An 18,555-nucleotide genomic window follows, 5' to 3' on the forward strand; every position below is an offset into this window, starting at 1 on the left:
GAGAAATGACATGATCAGTGTCAGTCTTCTGTCTCCAAGACGCAGAGCACGGTTGCTCAGCCTGATTGGGAAGAAATTGATGATCACCTGCCTGTTGAACAGGGTTGAGACAAGAGCACTGTGGGACACTGGGTCACAGGTCTGCCTGATAAATGAGAGATGGAGACAATGGCACATCCCAAATACCACAGTGAAGAGTATTGCAGAGATCCTTGGGTCAGAAACACTAGATGGAAGAGCAGTGAACCAGACACCAATCTCCTTCTCCGGGTGGGTGGAAGTTAAATTTACTGCCATCAGATCACACCACACAACTAGAGCTCTTAGTCCCAATGCTGGTAGCTAATGAATATGTTGTGGCTGAAGAACCAATCATTGGATACAATGTAATTGAACATCTGTTAGAGAAGGGCGTAGACCCACCCCCTGTGGTTACTGAGGCAGCATTCTCTTTTCTCTTTTGACTGCAAAAGGACCAAAGTCTTTCTGAAATTAATGAGGAGTAGAGACGACAGGCTGGGAGAAGGCATGGTCAAAGGAGGTAAAGAGATTATGACTATTCCCCCAGGTCAGACAAAAGGACTTAAATGCAGTGTAAGTGTAGGCCCCCTCCCAGAGCAACAAGATGTCCTTTTTGAACCCCACTCACACCCACAGCTCCCGGAGGGGCTGCACATTGAAGAGAGTGTGGTGCGGTTACAGAGAGGCACCTGGTCCCGCTTTACTATCCCAGTGACGAATAACACTGCTCACGATATCTAACTCCCTCCAAGAACCATACTGGGGCACATTCAGGTAGTTAAATCCATCTACCCTGCACCTGCAGAACCGGTGGGAAAGAATGAAACACGAACGGTGAACCAAAAGCCTCAAGAAAAACAGGAAATGGAGGCTAAGGAGACAGTGCGAGGAGACATGACAGTGAATGGTGACAAAAATAGTTGGGACCCCCCAGTCCCCCTCAGTCATCTCTCTTTAGCACAACAACAGCAAGTCAAACAGCTCTTGAGGGAGGAGTGTGGAGCTCTTTCTCGGGATGAATATGACGTGGGGACCATTCCATCACTGCAGCTCAAGATACGCCGAAGTGACCTCACACCGGTGAAGAGGACATATGTATCCGTCCCCAAGCCACTTCATAAGGAGGTAAAAGAATATCTGGAGCATCTGTTGAAACGAGGCTGGATCAAGAAATCAAAATCTTCTTACTCCAGTCCCATTGTATGTGTGAGGAAAAGGGACGGAAGCTTACGTCTGTGCTGTGACTATAGGGAGCTAAATAGGAAATCCATTCCAGTTCGCCACCCAATACCCCGAATAAAAGATCTGCTCAACAGTCTGAAGGGAAGCTCTTGGTTTTCTGTCCTCGACCAAGGGAAGGATTACCACCAAGGCTTCCTGGAAGAGTCAAGCCGCCTTTCACTGCATTCATCACACCCTGGGGCTTGTACGAATGGGTGATGATCCCTTTTGGATTGTCACCCACACCCGCAGAGTTCCAGAGGTCGATGGAAGAGTGTCTAGGGGGACTGTGAGATGAGATCTGCCTACCATATTTGGATGATAATCTGGTCCGTTCTAAGACATTTGATGACCATCTCAGTGACCTGAGAAGTGTATTACACAGTTATAAGAACCATGGGGTCAAGCTAACACCAAAAAAATGCGAGATCTTCAAAAATGAGGTGAGATTTCTAGGGAGGCTGGTCACAAAGGATGGCTACACTATGGATCCTGCAGACATGGCCCCTGTCCAGGCATTGAAGCAAAGGAAAGTCACCACTGTACGAGAGTTAAGAAAGTTGTTGGGAATCGTTTCATATTATTGAAGCTATATCCCAAACTTCTCTCGCATAGCCGAGCCTCTGTATGACATCCTCTCTTCAGACAAAATGGTGAAAGGAAAGCACAAACGAGTAAAACAGGACAAAAACAAGCGAAACAGTGGAGGCCAGTTGCCATCATGTCATCCAGTTACATGGTTAAAGGAACATCAGCAGGTATTGTGCCAGCTCATTGACCTTCTTTCTCAGCCGCCTGTGTTAGGATATCCTGACTTTGAGCAGCCATTCACCCTACGTTGTGATGCCTGTGATGCAGGAGGGGCTTGGAGCAGTGCTTTATCAGAGGCAGCAGGGAAAGTTGGCTGTGGTTGCATACGGTTCCCCGACTCTAACAACCCCAGAGAAAAACTACTACTACTTTCCCTTCACTCGGGAAAATTGGAGTTCCTGGCTCTGAAGTGGGCCATATGTGAGAGGTTCAGGGACTATCTGTACTATGCACCACCCTTCATAGTTTACACCAACAATAACCCTCTCACATATGTGCTCACTACTGCCAAGCTGAACACAACCACCTATAGGTGGGTAGCAGAACTAGCTGACTTCCAGTTCTCCATCAAGTACCACCCTGGCAGAGCAAACAACAACGCTGATGGGCTCTCACGTATGTCATTTGATATGGAGCAGTACATGGACACATGTACACAAGTAATACTGCCTGAGGTTATGATCAGTGAGACGCAAGCAATGGGTGTTCAGATCCAAGCAAGTGACCACTGGCTGTGCCCTGAGACCATCTCAGCAGCAGTAACTGAAAATAATGACATGACAACATCAGTAGCAGAAATCCCTAAAACGACCTTAAGGGAAGCCCAAAGAGAGGACCCGTGATTGGTGAGGTGCTCAAATACATCCTGTCAGAACAGTGGCCAAAGAGTAGAAAACAACTCCACAATAACAAGAAAATAGCTGCACTGGTGAAGCAAAAACCAAGATTACACATGGACAGTGATGGGCTGCTATATCGGAAAACTGCCAGTCGAACACCCTACTCCTGCCAATAAATACCACCAGCTTGTGTACAAAGAACTCCATGAGGAGATGGGTCACCTTGGAGTAGAGAGGGTGTTGACCCTCATCAGGAACCGCTTCTATTGGCCTCATATGCAGAAAGATGTTGAGCATCACATCACACAGGTGTGCAGCTGTCTGAAAAACAAGCACCACACCGAACCAAGTAGAGCCCCTCTCTCAAATATCGTTACTACATATCCATTCCATTGATTTCTTACATCTGGAGAAATGTAAGGGAGGATATGAATGGACCACTTCACACGGTTCGCTCAAGCCGAAATAAAGCTGCCAAAACAGCTGATGAGAAGATATTTGGAGATTTTGCACTGAGATTTGGTTTTCCCACAAGACTCCATCATGACCAGGTAAAGGAGTTCGAAAACAGACTGTTCGAGAGAAATGGAGAAATGTAAGGGAGGATTCATTCAGTCATTGCATTAGCTTAAAAAAAAAAAGATCGAAAAAGCCGCAGTACCGCGAACGTGGTAGTACTAAAGGTATTGTACAATATAGAAGTGAAAAAAATATAGAAGTGAAAAAAAAACACATTTTTTTTAGTAGTTAAAAAACGAGTTATATAACTGACCACGCGGTGGCGCTATAGAGCCCACGCTGCAACATGTGAAGTACTTCATCATGGGGTAGCAGTACACAAAGCTTCATCATGCTACCAAGTGTAGTTTTTGAGATATTGCAGTTTAAACATGCCGAAAAACGTACGGAAGAATCCGGAATAATAATAAAACTAAATACTGGAATTGCTTTCAGCAACACACTAACACAACTAAACACAGTATAGTTGCTGACCACGTCCATCCCTTCATGACCTCAGTGGACCCAGCTTCTGATGGCTACTTCCAGCAGGATCACGCACCGTGTCACAAAGCTCAGATCATCAAAAACTGGTTTCTTGACATTAACACTGAGTTCACCATCTGTTCAAACCTTCATTTCAGGGCAGTGTTTGCTAACACACCCTCTTAAAGATGACTAACACATCAGGCTGTGTCTTAAAATCCAACTTTAGTTTTTGTTTTTTTTGCTGGACAGGAACTAAGGAATTAAGTACATAGGGTCAACGGTTCAGAGCAAGGGAGAGTGTGGAAAAGAGGTGAAGAGGCGAGTGCAGGCAGGTTGGAACGGGTGGAGAAAAGTGTCAGGTGTGTTGTGTGATAAAAGAGTATCAGCGAGAATGAAAGGAAAGATGTTCAAGACGGTGGTGAGACCAGAGATGTTGTTCGGCTTAGAGACAGTGACACTGAAGAAAAGACAGGAGGCAGAGCTGGAGGTAGCAGAGCTTAAGATGTTGAGGTTCAGGATCAGGAATGAGGACATCAGAGGGACAGCTCATGTTAGATGTTTTGGAGATAAAGTCAGAGAGGCCAGATTGAGGTGGTTTGGACATGTTCAGAGGAGAAACTGTGAATATATCGGTAGAAGGATGCTGAGGTTGGAGCTGCCAGGCAGGAGGTCTAGAGGAAGAGCAAAGAGGAGATTTATGGATGTAGTGAGAGAGGACATGAAGTTAGTTGGTGTGAGAGAAGAGGATGCAGAGGACAGAGTTAGATGGAGGCACATGATTCACTGTGGAGACACCTGAAAGGAAACAGCCCAAAGGAAAAGAAGAAGAACTAAACAGTATTTTACCTAAAGAACGAAGAGAAACATCAAACTCACTGTTACGCCCCTGTCTAGGGGGTCAGGGTGCAACATACAAAGATAAGTTACGATGTTCTAACAGAAAGATATTTATTGTAAACGAAAGGAAAGTGTCAAACAAAACATGACACTACAACTCAGGGCGAACCAAGGCCAACATAATAAACAAAATAAGCTATTTCCCACAGAAAGTGCTCGCTAGCCTGATAGAAACAAACAAACCAAAAGACAGTCGCTAACCCTAACTCCCTAATGTGAAAACAAGAGAAAACAATCAAAAGAAAATGGCAGTTCACCCCTACAGATTAAATACTATTTACAAAATGTACAATTTACAAAAAAAAACCACGGCACAAAACCTAACAATTCAAAAATGCTAAATAAGGTTTGGACGCCAAGAACAGCGAACAGGTGCTGCTGCCAGAAAAAGCCTCTCGCTGGCTGTTGGGAACCGTACTTTTAAAACTCCAGGAAGTGTAGGATGGACCAATCACCTTCCGGTACTGCCCCCCAATCCGGCCAATCACAAACAACAAAGTACAAACAACACATACGGCCAGGGCCGTAACACCCCCCTCTCTAAAAAAACAGACAACCCATCTAAAATGTCTGACAATTAGCAACAGGTCGACACACGTGATAAGGCATCAGGAACAACATTTTCTGTTCCTTTTTTGTGATGGATTTCGAGATTATAATCTTGCACGAGCAAGGACCAGCTCATTAATCTTTGATTAGAGTTTTGCATTCGTCCTAAGAACACAAGAGGGTTGTGATCAATAAATACAGCAACTGGTAATGAGCTGGAGCCAACATAAACCTCAAAGTGTTGGAGGGCCAAAAGTAATGAGAGGGCTTCCTTTTCAATTGTGCTGTATTTTAACTGGTGTTGGTTGAATTTCTTGGAAAAGTAACAGATGGGATGATCAACCCCCTGCCCATCCTCTTGCAGCAGCACTGCACGGGCACCACTGGCACTGGCATCTACCTCCAGTTTAAAGGGGCAGGCAAAATTAGGTGCTGCTAAAACAGGTGTGCTGCACAGGAGAGCCTTGACCGAATGGAAAGCATTTTCACACGAAGAAGACCAGACAAAAGGTCTGGTAACACTAGTGAGACTGGTGAGGGGAGCAACAATATCAGCAAAGTTTCTGCAGAATCCTCTATAGTACCCAGCCATGCCCAGGAACCGGCGGAGTTCACGTCTGGTTTTAGGTACAGGGTCCAAGATAGTTTGGATTTTTGCAGTAAGCACACGCACCTGACCTTGGCCCACTTCCTTCCCTTAATATGTCACTGTGGCTCTACCAAAGTCACATTTGGCCAGATTCAAGGTAAGGGAAGCTTCCGTTAGTCGAGCAAATATTGTTTTTTATGTTTACATGTGCTCAGGCCATGTACTTGAATATGCCACAATATCATCTAGATATACCTCACAGTGGTTAACATCAGCAAGGACAAGGTACATCAAGCGCTGAAACGTAGCAGGTGCATTTCTAAGACCAAATGTCATGACTGTGTACTGTAAGAAACTACCGGGGGTGACGAAAGCAGAAATTTCAGAAGCACGTGGAGTTAAAGGAACTTGCCAATATCCTTTCAACAGGTCCAGCTTTGTAACAAACTTAGTGGAACCAACAATCTTCCATTCTGGGCAGAGGATACGAGTCTGGTTTGGTTATTGCATTTACCTTCCGAAAATCAGTACAGAAACGTGGGGTCTTGTCAGGTTTGGGCACAAGCAGACATGGGGAACTTCATGCACTAGAACTAGGGACAGCTAAACCATTCTCCAACAAGTATATAACTTCTTGCTGGAGCACAGCACGCTTTGTCGGGTTTACGCGGTAGGCATGCTGCTTGATTGGCGAATAGTCAGCGACATCAATGTCATGAGAGAGAACGCTGGTGCGGGATGGCGTATCTGAAAAAAGGGTAGGATTATTTTTAATCAGCTGCATAACATCGCTCCTAGCGGACTTGTCTAAGTGGCACAAATGGGTTTCTAAATTCTGTAGAATCTCTGAATTTTGGAGACGGGAGCATGGTTCATTGCCACTGAGGATGAGGCCGTCACTCTCGGGACAATACTGGGAGGGAGGAACAACTGCAACAGTGGACACAGCAGAGGGCGCGACGAAGGACAAAGCAGCAGCAGCTTTACGAGCGAAGTAAGGCTTTAACATATTTATGTGACAGACACGAGATTTTCGTTTCCTATCCGGGGTGCACAAAACATAGTCTGTGTCAGTTATTTTACTTTCCACAACATAAGGGCCACAAAATTTGGCCTGCAAAGCAGAACCAGGTGTAGTGCTAAGACCTGCTCTCCAGGTTGGAAATTTGCGTTCAAAATCACAGGCTTTGTGCAGACGCTCTCGAAATGAGCTCACATAATCTAGCACATTTGTAGTAGGGGTTGTAACTTCTGACAAAAACTTTCTTTCAATACTCTCAGAGGACCATGCACAGTGTGACCAAACACTAAATCTGCAGGGCTAAAACCAGTGGACTCCTGCACACTTTCACGTGTGGCAAGGAGAAGGAACGGTAATCCCTCATCCCATTCTTTTCCTCACTCCAAACAATATTTCTTTAACATGGATTTCAAGGTTTGGTGGAAACGCTCAAGTGCACCTTGGGACTGTGGATGGTAAGCACTGGATTTATGATGCTTTACAGAATATTCAGACATGACTTGAGCAAACAGTTTTGACATGAAGTTTGAACCTTGATCAGTTTGAATGGACCTTGGTAGGCTGAAAGTGGAGAAGAAATTTATGAGGGTCCTTCACAACAGCTTTGGTCTTGAGTGTTCGTAATGGAATGGCCTCAGGATAACGGGTTGCTGCGCACATCAATGTCAGAAGGTGCTGATGACCGGATTTTGTTTTTGGTACTGGGCCAACACAATCGAGGATTATGTGTTCAAATGGTTCTCGTATTACTGGAATAGGATGCAGTGGAGTGGGAGGAATAACCTGATTTGGTTTTCCACAAAGCTGACAGACATGGCAGGTGCGGCAGAACTTGGCAACATCGGCTTTTAAGCCTGGCCAAAAGAAATAGCGCAGAATGCGTTGATAAGTTTTCCTTATCCCTAAATGACCCGAAACGCTATAATGGGCAAAGCTGAGTACCTGATAACGAAACTTTGCTGGTACAACAATCTGCTGAACTGAATTGTAACCTAAATCACCAGTCAGAGGAGGATGCCAATAACGCATTAACACACCATTTTCAAAGTTTTACGCACAGGGACCTGTTTTGTCAGAGCTGGTGACAGAGGATAGACAGGTAGCCAGAGATGGGTCGGTCTGTTGCTCATGGATAAGCTCGGTTTTGTTAACAGCAAAAGACAGATCAGCAGCAGTAGGCAGTAAGTTGGCAGTTACAGGCTTTTCACAGCTATCTAAGCGTGGCTCTATTTTCTTAGGACCCACGGCAAACAAGGCTGCATCAGACAAATCCATCACATCATCAAACTTGCGCAACTGCGAGCGCGTAACAGCACAAGCAGGAAACACAGCGGGCGAGCCGACAGCAGCGGGAGCCGAAAAAGACAAATCTGCAACGGGGTTTTCAACAACCTCGGGAGTCGGAAAAACTCTCCCCCCTGCCAAATCATTCCCGAGAATTAGAGCTACTCCCTGTACGGGTAAGCTTGGCAAAACTCCAAGTTTTACTGGACCAGAAAACAACGGAGAGCTCAAAAAGACAGTGTGCAAAGGAGCTCTCATAACGCACATTTTAATACCCCAAATAAGCGCATCTGAACCATAAAATTAGTCACTGGAAAACGGCAAAACGTTTGATAAAGTAACCGACTGTGATGCTCCAGTATCCCGTAAAATAGTAACGGGTACCTGATCCTTTTCAGCCCCTGTGAGGGAGACTAACCCTTCTAAGATAAAAGGCTTGTAGCTCTCATCAGCTTTATGGCTGTCAGAGCCCGTTTTCTCGGGGAGTGAATGAACAGGTATAGTAGCAGGAGCAGATCGTATGAAACCAACAGTTTTTGGACTTCTTGCACTTTTACTCAGCTCCTTTCTTTGAAGTACAGGACAAGAGGCAATGAGATGACCGGATTTGTGACAATAGAAACATTCCCGGCCCTCTGAGAAACTAGGATTGGCGCATTGTGGCGTTTTTGAAGATAACTTATTTTTTTGAAGATAACTTTCAAATAAACCACAATTCTCTCTGGAAGACATGTCTTAAATTCTTCCAGCAACATCAATTCACGGAGTTGTTCAAATTCACTTTACTAGTCACTTTACTGGCTGTGCACCACTTATCAAATAGAACAGATTTCTCCCGTGCAAACTCAACATACGTTTGGTTGGCAGATAAACCTTTGCCGATATGCCTCAGGAACAAGCTCATAGGCCAAACCGTGGTCTTAACAACATCATAGTTCAAGCTGTCTTCAACAGACAAACTTGCACACACTTCCTGGGCTTTTCCCACCAATTTGCACTGTAATAGCAAACTCCAAACATCTTTTGGCCACTTTAAAGTTGCCGCAATGCGCTCAAAAGCACTGAAGTAACAATCTACTTCCGTCTCTCTAAAGGGAGGAACTAAGGCAATATATCTACTAACATCAAACTGATCAGAAGTTGTTGTAGAGGGGAAACGTACTCTACTGGGAGTAGAGGCCTCAGTGGCCTTCTCTAGCTCCAAAGCCCTTATTCTGAGGTACATGAGCTCCACCTCACGGGTTTTGGTCTCCAAGTCCACCTCTTTAAGGCGCAGAGCAAGCTTTAGCTCCTCTTTATCCACACCAGCCTGCAACAAGCTTAAGGGGTCTACACACACAGCAGGAGAACGTGTGGGAGCCTTCGCTTCCCCAGCCACCGGACTACTGAAGGCTGACTGGGCCATGGCAGCCATCCCTTCCATACCCGCTTGCAACCTCTCAGGTGTCATGACCTTCTGTTTGGGCTTGGGCATAGTGACCACCCCCTCCTCAACTAACTTCTCTGACAAAATAGCCTTAACCTCTGCCTTCCTGGCATTTAAAGGTAAAGGGACATCAAAAAAACTGGCAACCAAACGTAAAGACAAGATAGCTTACCAAACAAAATGCTGAGAGACGATGAGAAGAAAAGGAAAATATCCCGGACAAGCCCCCACTGTATGTTACGCCCCTGTCTAGGGGGTAGAGGTGCAACATACAAAGATAAGTTACGATGTTCTAACAGAAAGATATTTATTGTAAACGAAAGAAAAGTGTCAAACAAAACATGACACTACAGCTCAGGGCGAACCAAGGCCAACATAATAAACAAAATAAGCTATTTCCCACAGAAAGTGCTAGCTAGCCTGATAGAAATAAACAAACCAAAAGACAGTCGCTAACCCTAACTCCCTAATGTGAAACAAGAGAAATCAATCAAAAGAAAATGGCAGTTCACCCCTACAGATTTAATACTATTTACAAAATATAAAATTTATAAACAAAACCACGGCACAAAACCTAACAGTTCAAAAATGCTAAATAAGGTTTGGAAACCAAGAACAGCGAACAGGTGCTGCTGCCAGAAAAAGCCTCTCGCTGGCTGTTGGGAACCGTACTTTTAAAACTCCAGGAAGTGTAGGTGGACCAATCAGCTTCCGGTACTGCCCCCCAATCCGGCCAATCAGGCAGTGCACCTATAAGAACAACAAAGTACAAACAAAACATACGGCCAGGGCCGTAACACTCACAGAATTTGTGTTGATCATCTTCTTCAACCAGCAGCAGCATCAGGATGGAGCTGACACATGCAGCAGATGGAAACTACAAAGTAACACATTTGATGTTTGTGGCAGATTTAGGACTTTGATGGACAATTTGCTTCTGACCACAACAACAAATACACACAGACTGTGTCCTCTGGGAGGATGGTGTCACTCATCCTGAACAAACCTTTGGATTCTGAATCTAACAGTTGTTTGTCTTCATGCATCAATTAACCCAACGTCACGTCTTTAACCCTTTTAGTTTTCCTCATCTTCATTTATAGTGTGTTTCATATGTTGTACAATTAAACTGTTTGTACTCGATTTCTCTTTGGATTCTTGTTTGACAAACAAGGATTCATCTGTGAAACTGTTCAAACCGGACATCATTGTCTCATAACCTGTCTCATAATCTGTCCTCTGGCCTTTTTGCCTCCTGTATTAACATTGCTGGTCCTGGATTCCTGTATCTATCTGAGCCTCTACCTACTCTTGTCAGTCCTAAGTCTCCTGCCTCATGTTTTAGATGTGAACTGGATAAAAATGTTGGGACTTGGACCTGGATAGTGTCCATTAATGTTGGACTGGATTTGGAATTGGATTTGGACTGACTGGACACTGATTTGGATTTGGACTGTTCTCCCTTTACTTGATGTCCTCATCTGCTCTTCATATCTGACCTTGTTGTTCGGACTCGTCTTTACTGTGGATCTGGATGTTATTATCTTGGGTGTTGGCTCCTCTGCATCCTGCAAAGTTTATTACTCACCTGGACTCCTGGTCATCAGGACACTTCTCCAGCCATCTGTCCACTACCTGTATTAGCTGAACTTCCCTCTCACCTGGACTCCACTCCCTGCTACCATGACTGTCCAGCAGAGGGCAGTAGTCCCCTGTCCTCTGTCCACTCTCAGCAGTAAGTCTGCTCACTCCTTAGATAACATTTGTCCTCTGTGTTCGATGTGAAATCCTGAAGACCTGAACACATGTGATCCATGGTCCCAGCTGTCTCATAGGGTCTTCTTACTGTGAATGTAGCAGGGACCTAGCAGAGGACTGAGGGGACAGGAGCATGGATTCAGTCCGCCAGAGTCTGGAAGTCATTTGAATGCATCAACTCCCCTCCTCATCCTCCATATGTGGCAGAGCATCAGAAAGTATCTGTTTGTCTTGTTCAATTTAGCTTTAGAGACACTCTCAGTCCCCACGTCCTTTCCCTGGTGCTTTTATTTAGGGGTTGGGGTGGGGGACACTTTGAAGGTCTCAAATAGTGACCAGTGGTTTGTCCTGCAGCTCTGACTGTCCACAGGTTCATCACAGTTGTCTGTACTTTGTTAAAGTACATTTTTCATGTATCTGTCATTTACCAAAGTATATTTAATTATGGCTACTTTGAATTTTACTCCACTACATTTCTAATCGAAGTTGTGTTACATGTTACAATCACGTCATTTTACACAGTTTTTTAAAGAAAACGAATGACTATAGAGACAGTCACAGTGTCAGTGTCTCCTTCCATAGTCTTAATTAAAAGACTTACTCAAAGGGAGCTGGTATGCAGTAATTTTACTCTCTGGCTTCGACACGAGTCATTTAGAAATTAAGCTGAAAAAAAGCATCAGATCATATAGTTAATCAGCTTTAACCCATCATTTATGTCATTAATTAGTTAATGTCCCCCCAAACATGAAGCAGCACTGGTCCACAGAGAATAAAATCTTCAAGTACGTTTACTTTAAATCCTTTAAGTAAACTATAAATCATGTACTTTCTTACTTTGACTTAAGTGGAAATTACTCCTAACATTAATTATTACTGTTTGTGTATTTGTACTCGTAACTGAAGTACAGTTTTGAGGACCTCATCCACCACTGGCTTAACTGGAGGTGCAGTCGCTTGTGTATAGGAAGAATCTCTTCAGTAGAATAAACACAGAGTCAGGTTGTCAAGGACTTGGAGTTTTGTGCTTTTATGTTGTTTGTTCTAACCCTGTCTCTCTCTGTGCAGGGTGGCTGCCTCCTCCCCTGTCGTTGCCTCGTCCCGGATTGATGCTGTGGGGGGAGGCGCTGCTGCCTGCACTTGGCACTGATTGGCAGTAGCCTTTTTTCTGTGTCCGTTCATTTTGTGAATACTTCTGCCTGCTTGGGAGTCAAGTCTACAGGTCAGTCTGTGTTGGCCTGAACTGTCTACACTCTAGACGTGACCCATCTTTGTTTGCTTAGTTTACTTTTAGTAGTGGGGGGGGATTCTGCTTTTGGTTTAAAGTCAGACTTACCCTAACACAGGTAGACTCACTGAACCAGAACATGTAGACCTCATGAGTCTCTCTACCCTGGATCCTGGGCTGGTCCTGAATCAGTTTCCTGAATCAGACTCTTTTCCCACATGTTTTCTTTTCAAACTTTCATTTCCACATTTGTTTCTTTCTGTTTGAGTGGATCCAACCTGAGTCTTTCTGTCTCCATGCACAGTGTTAATTACAGTTGTTGTGGATTAATAAGTGTCGACCCACCGACACTGCAGAGCAACAAAAACTGCTCAACTGAAACTGGCCTCATATAATCAGTTCTGGTTCATATCTGTGGATCCATGTTACCAAGCTTATATCAGACAGTCTGTAGAACCTGGAGACCCAGGAGATCCAGCTGTCTGAGAATCTGTCTGCTGTGTCCCCAAGACGTCATTAGCCAGACAAGCTGGGTTCACACCTGTCACATGGACACAACTAAAACAGGTAAAGTCACCTGACTTCCTGTTAATGGAGGGGGAGGAGCCACTGGAACTGAAAGTGTTGAGTTAGTTCAGACTCCAGTTAGAGTGGACAGAGCAGGAGGAGGAGAAGTGAAGACTGAGGCAGGGTGAGTGTTAATCCAACATTATTATCATTTTACTGTCAAAGTCTCTGAGTCACTTTTGTCCCTGTGGACTGTAGAGGACACGTCACACACTGTCTACTTGTGTCCAAACAATGACACTGAGAGAAAAGGAGGAGAATCAAACTTCCTGTCTCAGTTTTATGAAGCCAACAGTTTGATTCATGTGTGAAAAGCAAATCCTGATTGTGTGAATAATAAGATTAAAGCTGAACTAACTCTTCCTGGTTTCATTCCGCTGAGCTAATGTATGTTTGTGTGTGTTACTTCCTGTGTCTCAGTCTGTCTCAGGGTGGGACTGAAGTGAACAGACGTGTTTGTCCTGATTCCTTTTCTCAGCTCAGTCTCACTGGTTTATCTCTCAGTCTGACTGAGGTTTAGAAGATGAGTGTTTGTGTGGAGGAAGAGGAGAACAGAGCAGAGTCTGCAGGATCCAGATGTGTGTCTGTGAAGAGTGACCAGTCCAAAGGTTATCCTCCACACTTCAGTCTTGAACCTGGACCCTCAGACACAAAGTAAGAGAACTGCTACAAACTGTGAAACCTCCTGATGATCTGCAGCAGCAGCAGTTTGTGTTTAGAGCAACAGAAATGACTTTGATCAGAGAATTTATCAGTGATTGCTGTAGAAAGTCACTGTTTAGATTTTTAACTATTCACAATCTGAAAGCTGTGACTCATTAGTAAGTGAACCTTTAAGTTTAGATCCTCTCCGCCATATAATGTTCCTAAAAGTCAAGAACAGAAAAAGTTCTCTGTGGACAAAAACATTTTAGAAATTTAATCGATTTAATCTTTTTTTTAGAATATTTGTTTTACATTTATTGGTTCATTTGATAGTTGACAGTACACAGAGACAGAAAACAGAACAGGAACCATCTGAACTTTCACCTCACTGTTACCTGCTGTGTGTCTGAGACTGGTCTACCACAGTTTGTAGAACACTTCTAAGCTCAGTTCAGACCTAACTAACCCAAGCTGAGCTGCTCACAGTGACTGTAAAACAGTAAAGGACACAATCAGCTCTCTTTAATTGAAGGCTTTTACTGTGAAGGAGCTGCAGGAAGTGTTGAGTTTGTATTAATAACAAACTACAGTCAGATCACTAAAGGTTTAAAAAGACAGTCAGACAGGAAAAGCAGTTTATTAGTGTTTCTGAAGCAGGAGAAAAATCCTTTGGATTCCAGACTGATGCTGAACTCAAACAGAAAAGTAGCTGCACTTTTACTGTTTCTGTGACCATCTGAGCTTCTACACAGTGTTGGACACATCTGGAGCTTTTTCATCCACAACCAGCAAATTATTTTACTTCTAAACAAATGTTTTCACAGAGAGAAGAAAAGGACTCATGCTTCTATAGAGGAGCAGCTGTCCTACTGTGCTTTGTGTCAGGACGTCCTGAAGGATCCAGTCTCCACCAGCTGTGGACACTGGTTCTGCAGAGAGTGCGTCAGCTCATACTGGGACCAGTCTGGTTCATCAGGAGACTCCTCCTGTCCCCAGTGTGGAGAAAGATCCAGAACCAGATCTGGACGGCAGACAGTCAGTCAGAGCAGCTCTGTCCAAAGTAAGACTGAACATCTGGCTGCTGATGTCCTCATTTCTGAAAACAAGACTCACTTTTTTACTCTCACAGTTGTTCTGTGTATTTTCATCATTATCACATGTTCTACAGCACTGAATAGTTTTTGTGTGAGACATAAAAAGAACCAGTGGGTCTTTTTGTTTGGTCTCTCATTGGTTTTTCTTCTTCTGTCAGCAGATGTTGGTCTGCATGAAGTTTTAGATGAACATAAGATCCGTCTGAGGAGGAGATGTGAATGTGTGACTGAAGGAAGTGATGAAACAGGAAGTGGAACCCTCCTCAACAGGATCTACACTGAGCTCTACATCACAGAGGGACAGAGTGAAGAGGTTAATACCCAACATGAGGTGAGGCAGCTTGAGACAGCTTCCAAGATGAAGACCCTCCATGACACTCCAATCAAGGTCCACGACATCTTTAAAGCCTTACCTGACCAACAGAGACACATCAGAGTGGTTCTGACCAACGGCGTCGCTGGTGTTGGAAAAACCTTCTCGGTGCAGAAGTTCAGTCTGGACTGGGCAGAGGGCTTGGAAAACCAAGATGTCAGTGTGCTGGTTGTGCTTTCGTTCAGGGAGCTGAACTTGATCAAAGATGAGCAGTACAGTCTTCTCACGCTGCTCCATGTTTTCCATCCAACATTACAGAAGGTCACAGCAGAGCAGCTGGCTGTCTGTAAACTTTTGTTCATCTTTGACGGCCTGGATGAAAGCAGACGTTCACTGGATTTCAACAACAGTGAGGTTGTGTCTGATGTCACACAGACGTCATCAGTGGACGTGCTGCTGACAAACCTCATCAAGGGGAATCTGCTTCCCTCGGCTCTGGTCTGGATAACTTCCAGACCTGCAGCAGCCAATCAGATCCCTCCTACGTGTGTCGACAGGGTAACAGAAGTACGAGGCTTCACTGACGCCCAGAAGGAGGAGTACTTCAGGAGGAGGTTCAGTGATGAAGAGCTGTCCAGCAGAACCATCTCCCACATCAAGACATCCAGGAGCCTCCACATCATGTGTCACATCCCAGTCTTCTGCTGGATCACTGCTACAGTTCTGGAGCACATGTTGACTACAGAGCAGAGAGGAGAGCTGCCCAAGACCCTGACTGACATGTACTCACACTTCCTGCTGGTTCAGACCAAGAGGAAGAAGAACAAGTATGGTGAGGGATATAAGATGACCATAAGGAACAAAACCAAGAACAAACAGTTAAACAGAGAAAGCAAGAAACACAGAAGTCTACAGGAGCTGACGAAGGCTGACAGGAAAGTTCTTCTGAAGCTGGGGAGGTTGGCGTTTGAACATCTGGAGAAAGGAAACATCATGTTCTACCAAGAAGACCTGGAGCAGTGTGGTCTTGATGTCACAGAGGCCTTGGTGTACTCAGGAGTTTGTACAGAGATCTTCAAAAGAGAGAGTGTGATCTTCCAGAAAACAGTCTACTGCTTTGTTCATCTGAGCATCCAGGAGTTTATGGCTGCAGTTTACTTCTTCCACTGTTACACCAACAGGGAGAGAAAGGTACTGAAGTGTTTTCTGGGGAAAGACAATAAACACAATGATTCAAAGCCAGAGTCTGTTTTGAAGAAGATATCTAAGTTTTTTAGAAACAGTGATACCTATGTTCCTCCCCTGAATGACTTCCTGAGTGGAGTCATGGAGAAATCTCTCCAAAGTAAAAATGGTCACCTGGACCTGTTTGTTCGCTTCCTTCATGGCCTCTCTCTGGAGTCCAATCAGAGCCTCTTAGGAGGTCTGCTGGGTCAGACAGAGAACAATCTAGAAATCATCCAGACAGTCATCAACAACCTGAAGGAGAAGAACAGTGATAAAATGTCTCCTGACAGAAGCATCAACATCTTCCACTGTCTGATGGAGATGAAGGACCACTCAGTACATCAGGAGATCCAAGAGTTCCTGAAGTCAGAGAACAGATCAAAGAAACTCTCTGAGATTCACTGCTCAGCTCTGGCCTACATGCTGCAGATGTCAGAGGAGGTTCTGGATGAGTTGGACCTATTGAAGTACAACACATCAGAGGAGGGACGACAGAGACTGATCTCAGCTGTGAGGAACTGCAGAAAGGCTCAGTAAGTTTAATGTCCAGATGTCTTATTGAATTCTTTATTTTTCTGTCCAGAGAGTCTGATGTCAACACACAGTGACATGTCAAATCCTGCTAAAGACAATTCAGTACCAGTGAGAAATTCTAGTGTCACATGTCCTCAACTAAGAAGGACAGTGGAGACAGTTTAGACTAGTGACTAGTTTTCCCAAACACACACAGAAGACTCAGAGTGAGCAGAGACAACAAGTCACCTCACTGTGAACCCTGAGTCTCTGTCAGGAGACAAAACTGGAAATCTCATGTCCTCATGTACTGATACATGTCCTAAAGGACATCTGACACAATCAATGACCTGTGATCCATAAAATTCCACCACAACCTGATGAAGCTGAAGCCTCAGTGTTAAAGACAAACACTTTACACACACATATAGAATAGAAAAACAGAGACTACAGCTTTTTTTCAGCACTTTGATCAAATCTATTTTTGTGAACATCAGCATCTTCAGTCTTTCTTTGCTTGATGGAGGTTTGATCCAAATCCAACAAAAGAACTTTTGCTCTTTAAAGTTTCTGGTTTAAAGGTTTTGACAGTCAACATGTTTCACAGCTGATGGTCATTTGTTTCGAGTGGATAAAGTGTCTGCAACATGTTTCTAGAATCTTTTTCTATACAGACACACTTTGATTCTAATATCTGGGATCTGGTGGAACTAACAGACCTTCAAACTGAAAATGTCTTTCATGTCATTCTTGCTGTTATTGTGTTGTTTTCCAACAGTTTCTGAGCTGTTTCACAGTAACAACTGTTGGGTCCATTTTCACCTTTTTTACAACATCTATAATCATTGTTTAAGCTGAGAGAGGATGTGAGGGGACGACATCCTCCCTCATGTAGAATGAATCCAACATCCACCTCATCATCCTCATTCACAGTTAAAGGTTCCCAACAATGAACATGTGTCCACATGTTTTTCTCTGTTAGACGTTAGTTTGATTTCTAAACAGGAAGTCGTCTCTTTTTAATTAGTGTGATCACACTAACAGCTGTAAACATGGTTCCAACTGTAACATGTTAAGCATGGTTGGGAGAGGTGTGCTATTATCCTGTGTGCTGATAGCTAATGTACTGTAATTATTATGAATATTAATATGAATTTTTTTTTAATGGAAAGTCTATGGGAGTGATGTTTAAACTGCAATATCTCAAAAACTACACATGGTAGCATGATGCAGCTTTGTGGGATACTGTCCCATGATGAAGTGCTTCACATGTTACAGCGTGGGCTCTCTAGCGCCACCGTGTGGTCAGTTATCAGCATGTTTATGTTAGTTGTTTTGACATGCTACTACTCCTACACGCTTACAGATAAAAACATGGTTCCAACTGTAATATGTTAAGTACAGTTAGGAGAGTTGATGTATTACTCTGTGGGCTGACAGCTGATGTACAATAATTATTATGAATATTTGTATGATTTGTTTATGCCGTCTATGAGAGCAATCTTCACACAGCTATATCTCGGAAACTACACGTGATATTGTTATGAAACTTTCAGGAAAGCTGCCCCATGATGAAATGCTTCACATGTTACAGTGTGGGCTCTCTAGCGCCACCGTGTGGTCAGTTATTTAACTCGTTTTTTAACTCAAAAAAAATTTTTTTTTCTTTCTGATTTCACTTCTATGTTGTTCAGGGCCTTTAGTACTTACACGCCACCTGGCGGCCGTTCGCGGTACTGCAACTCACTAGTTGTTCAATATTTTAAAAAACTACACATGCTACAG

At 43.9% G+C, this 18,555-nt stretch overlaps 1 protein-coding gene across 14 annotated transcripts in view; it reads left to right on the forward strand.

Moving 5' to 3' along the window:
* LOC137124442 (NACHT, LRR and PYD domains-containing protein 12-like) overlaps positions 1-18,555 on the forward strand; it is a 59,789-nt gene that overhangs the window by 18,232 nt on the left and 23,002 nt on the right. Inside the window, exons 1-4 of one of the 14 annotated variants that reach the window (XM_067499455.1) lie at positions 12,957-13,102; positions 13,399-13,632; positions 14,448-14,683; positions 14,876-16,790. The exons of 10 other annotated variants lie outside the window; for them this stretch is intronic. In XM_067499455.1, coding sequence (XP_067355556.1) covers positions 13,502-13,632; positions 14,448-14,683; positions 14,876-16,790 — 2,282 coding nt within the window. In that variant the 5' untranslated portion in view covers positions 12,957-13,102; positions 13,399-13,501. Of the gene's footprint in view, positions 1-12,956; positions 13,103-13,398; positions 13,633-14,447; positions 14,684-14,875; positions 16,791-18,555 lie in introns of those variants that run through there. 3 more of the 14 variants (XM_067499458.1, XM_067499456.1, XM_067499457.1) reach the window with 3 other exon arrangements.

This window comes from Channa argus, chromosome 3 (genome assembly GCF_033026475.1).
Source record: "Channa argus isolate prfri chromosome 3, Channa argus male v1.0, whole genome shotgun sequence".
NCBI classification, from domain to species: Eukaryota; Metazoa; Chordata; class Actinopteri; order Anabantiformes; family Channidae; genus Channa; species Channa argus.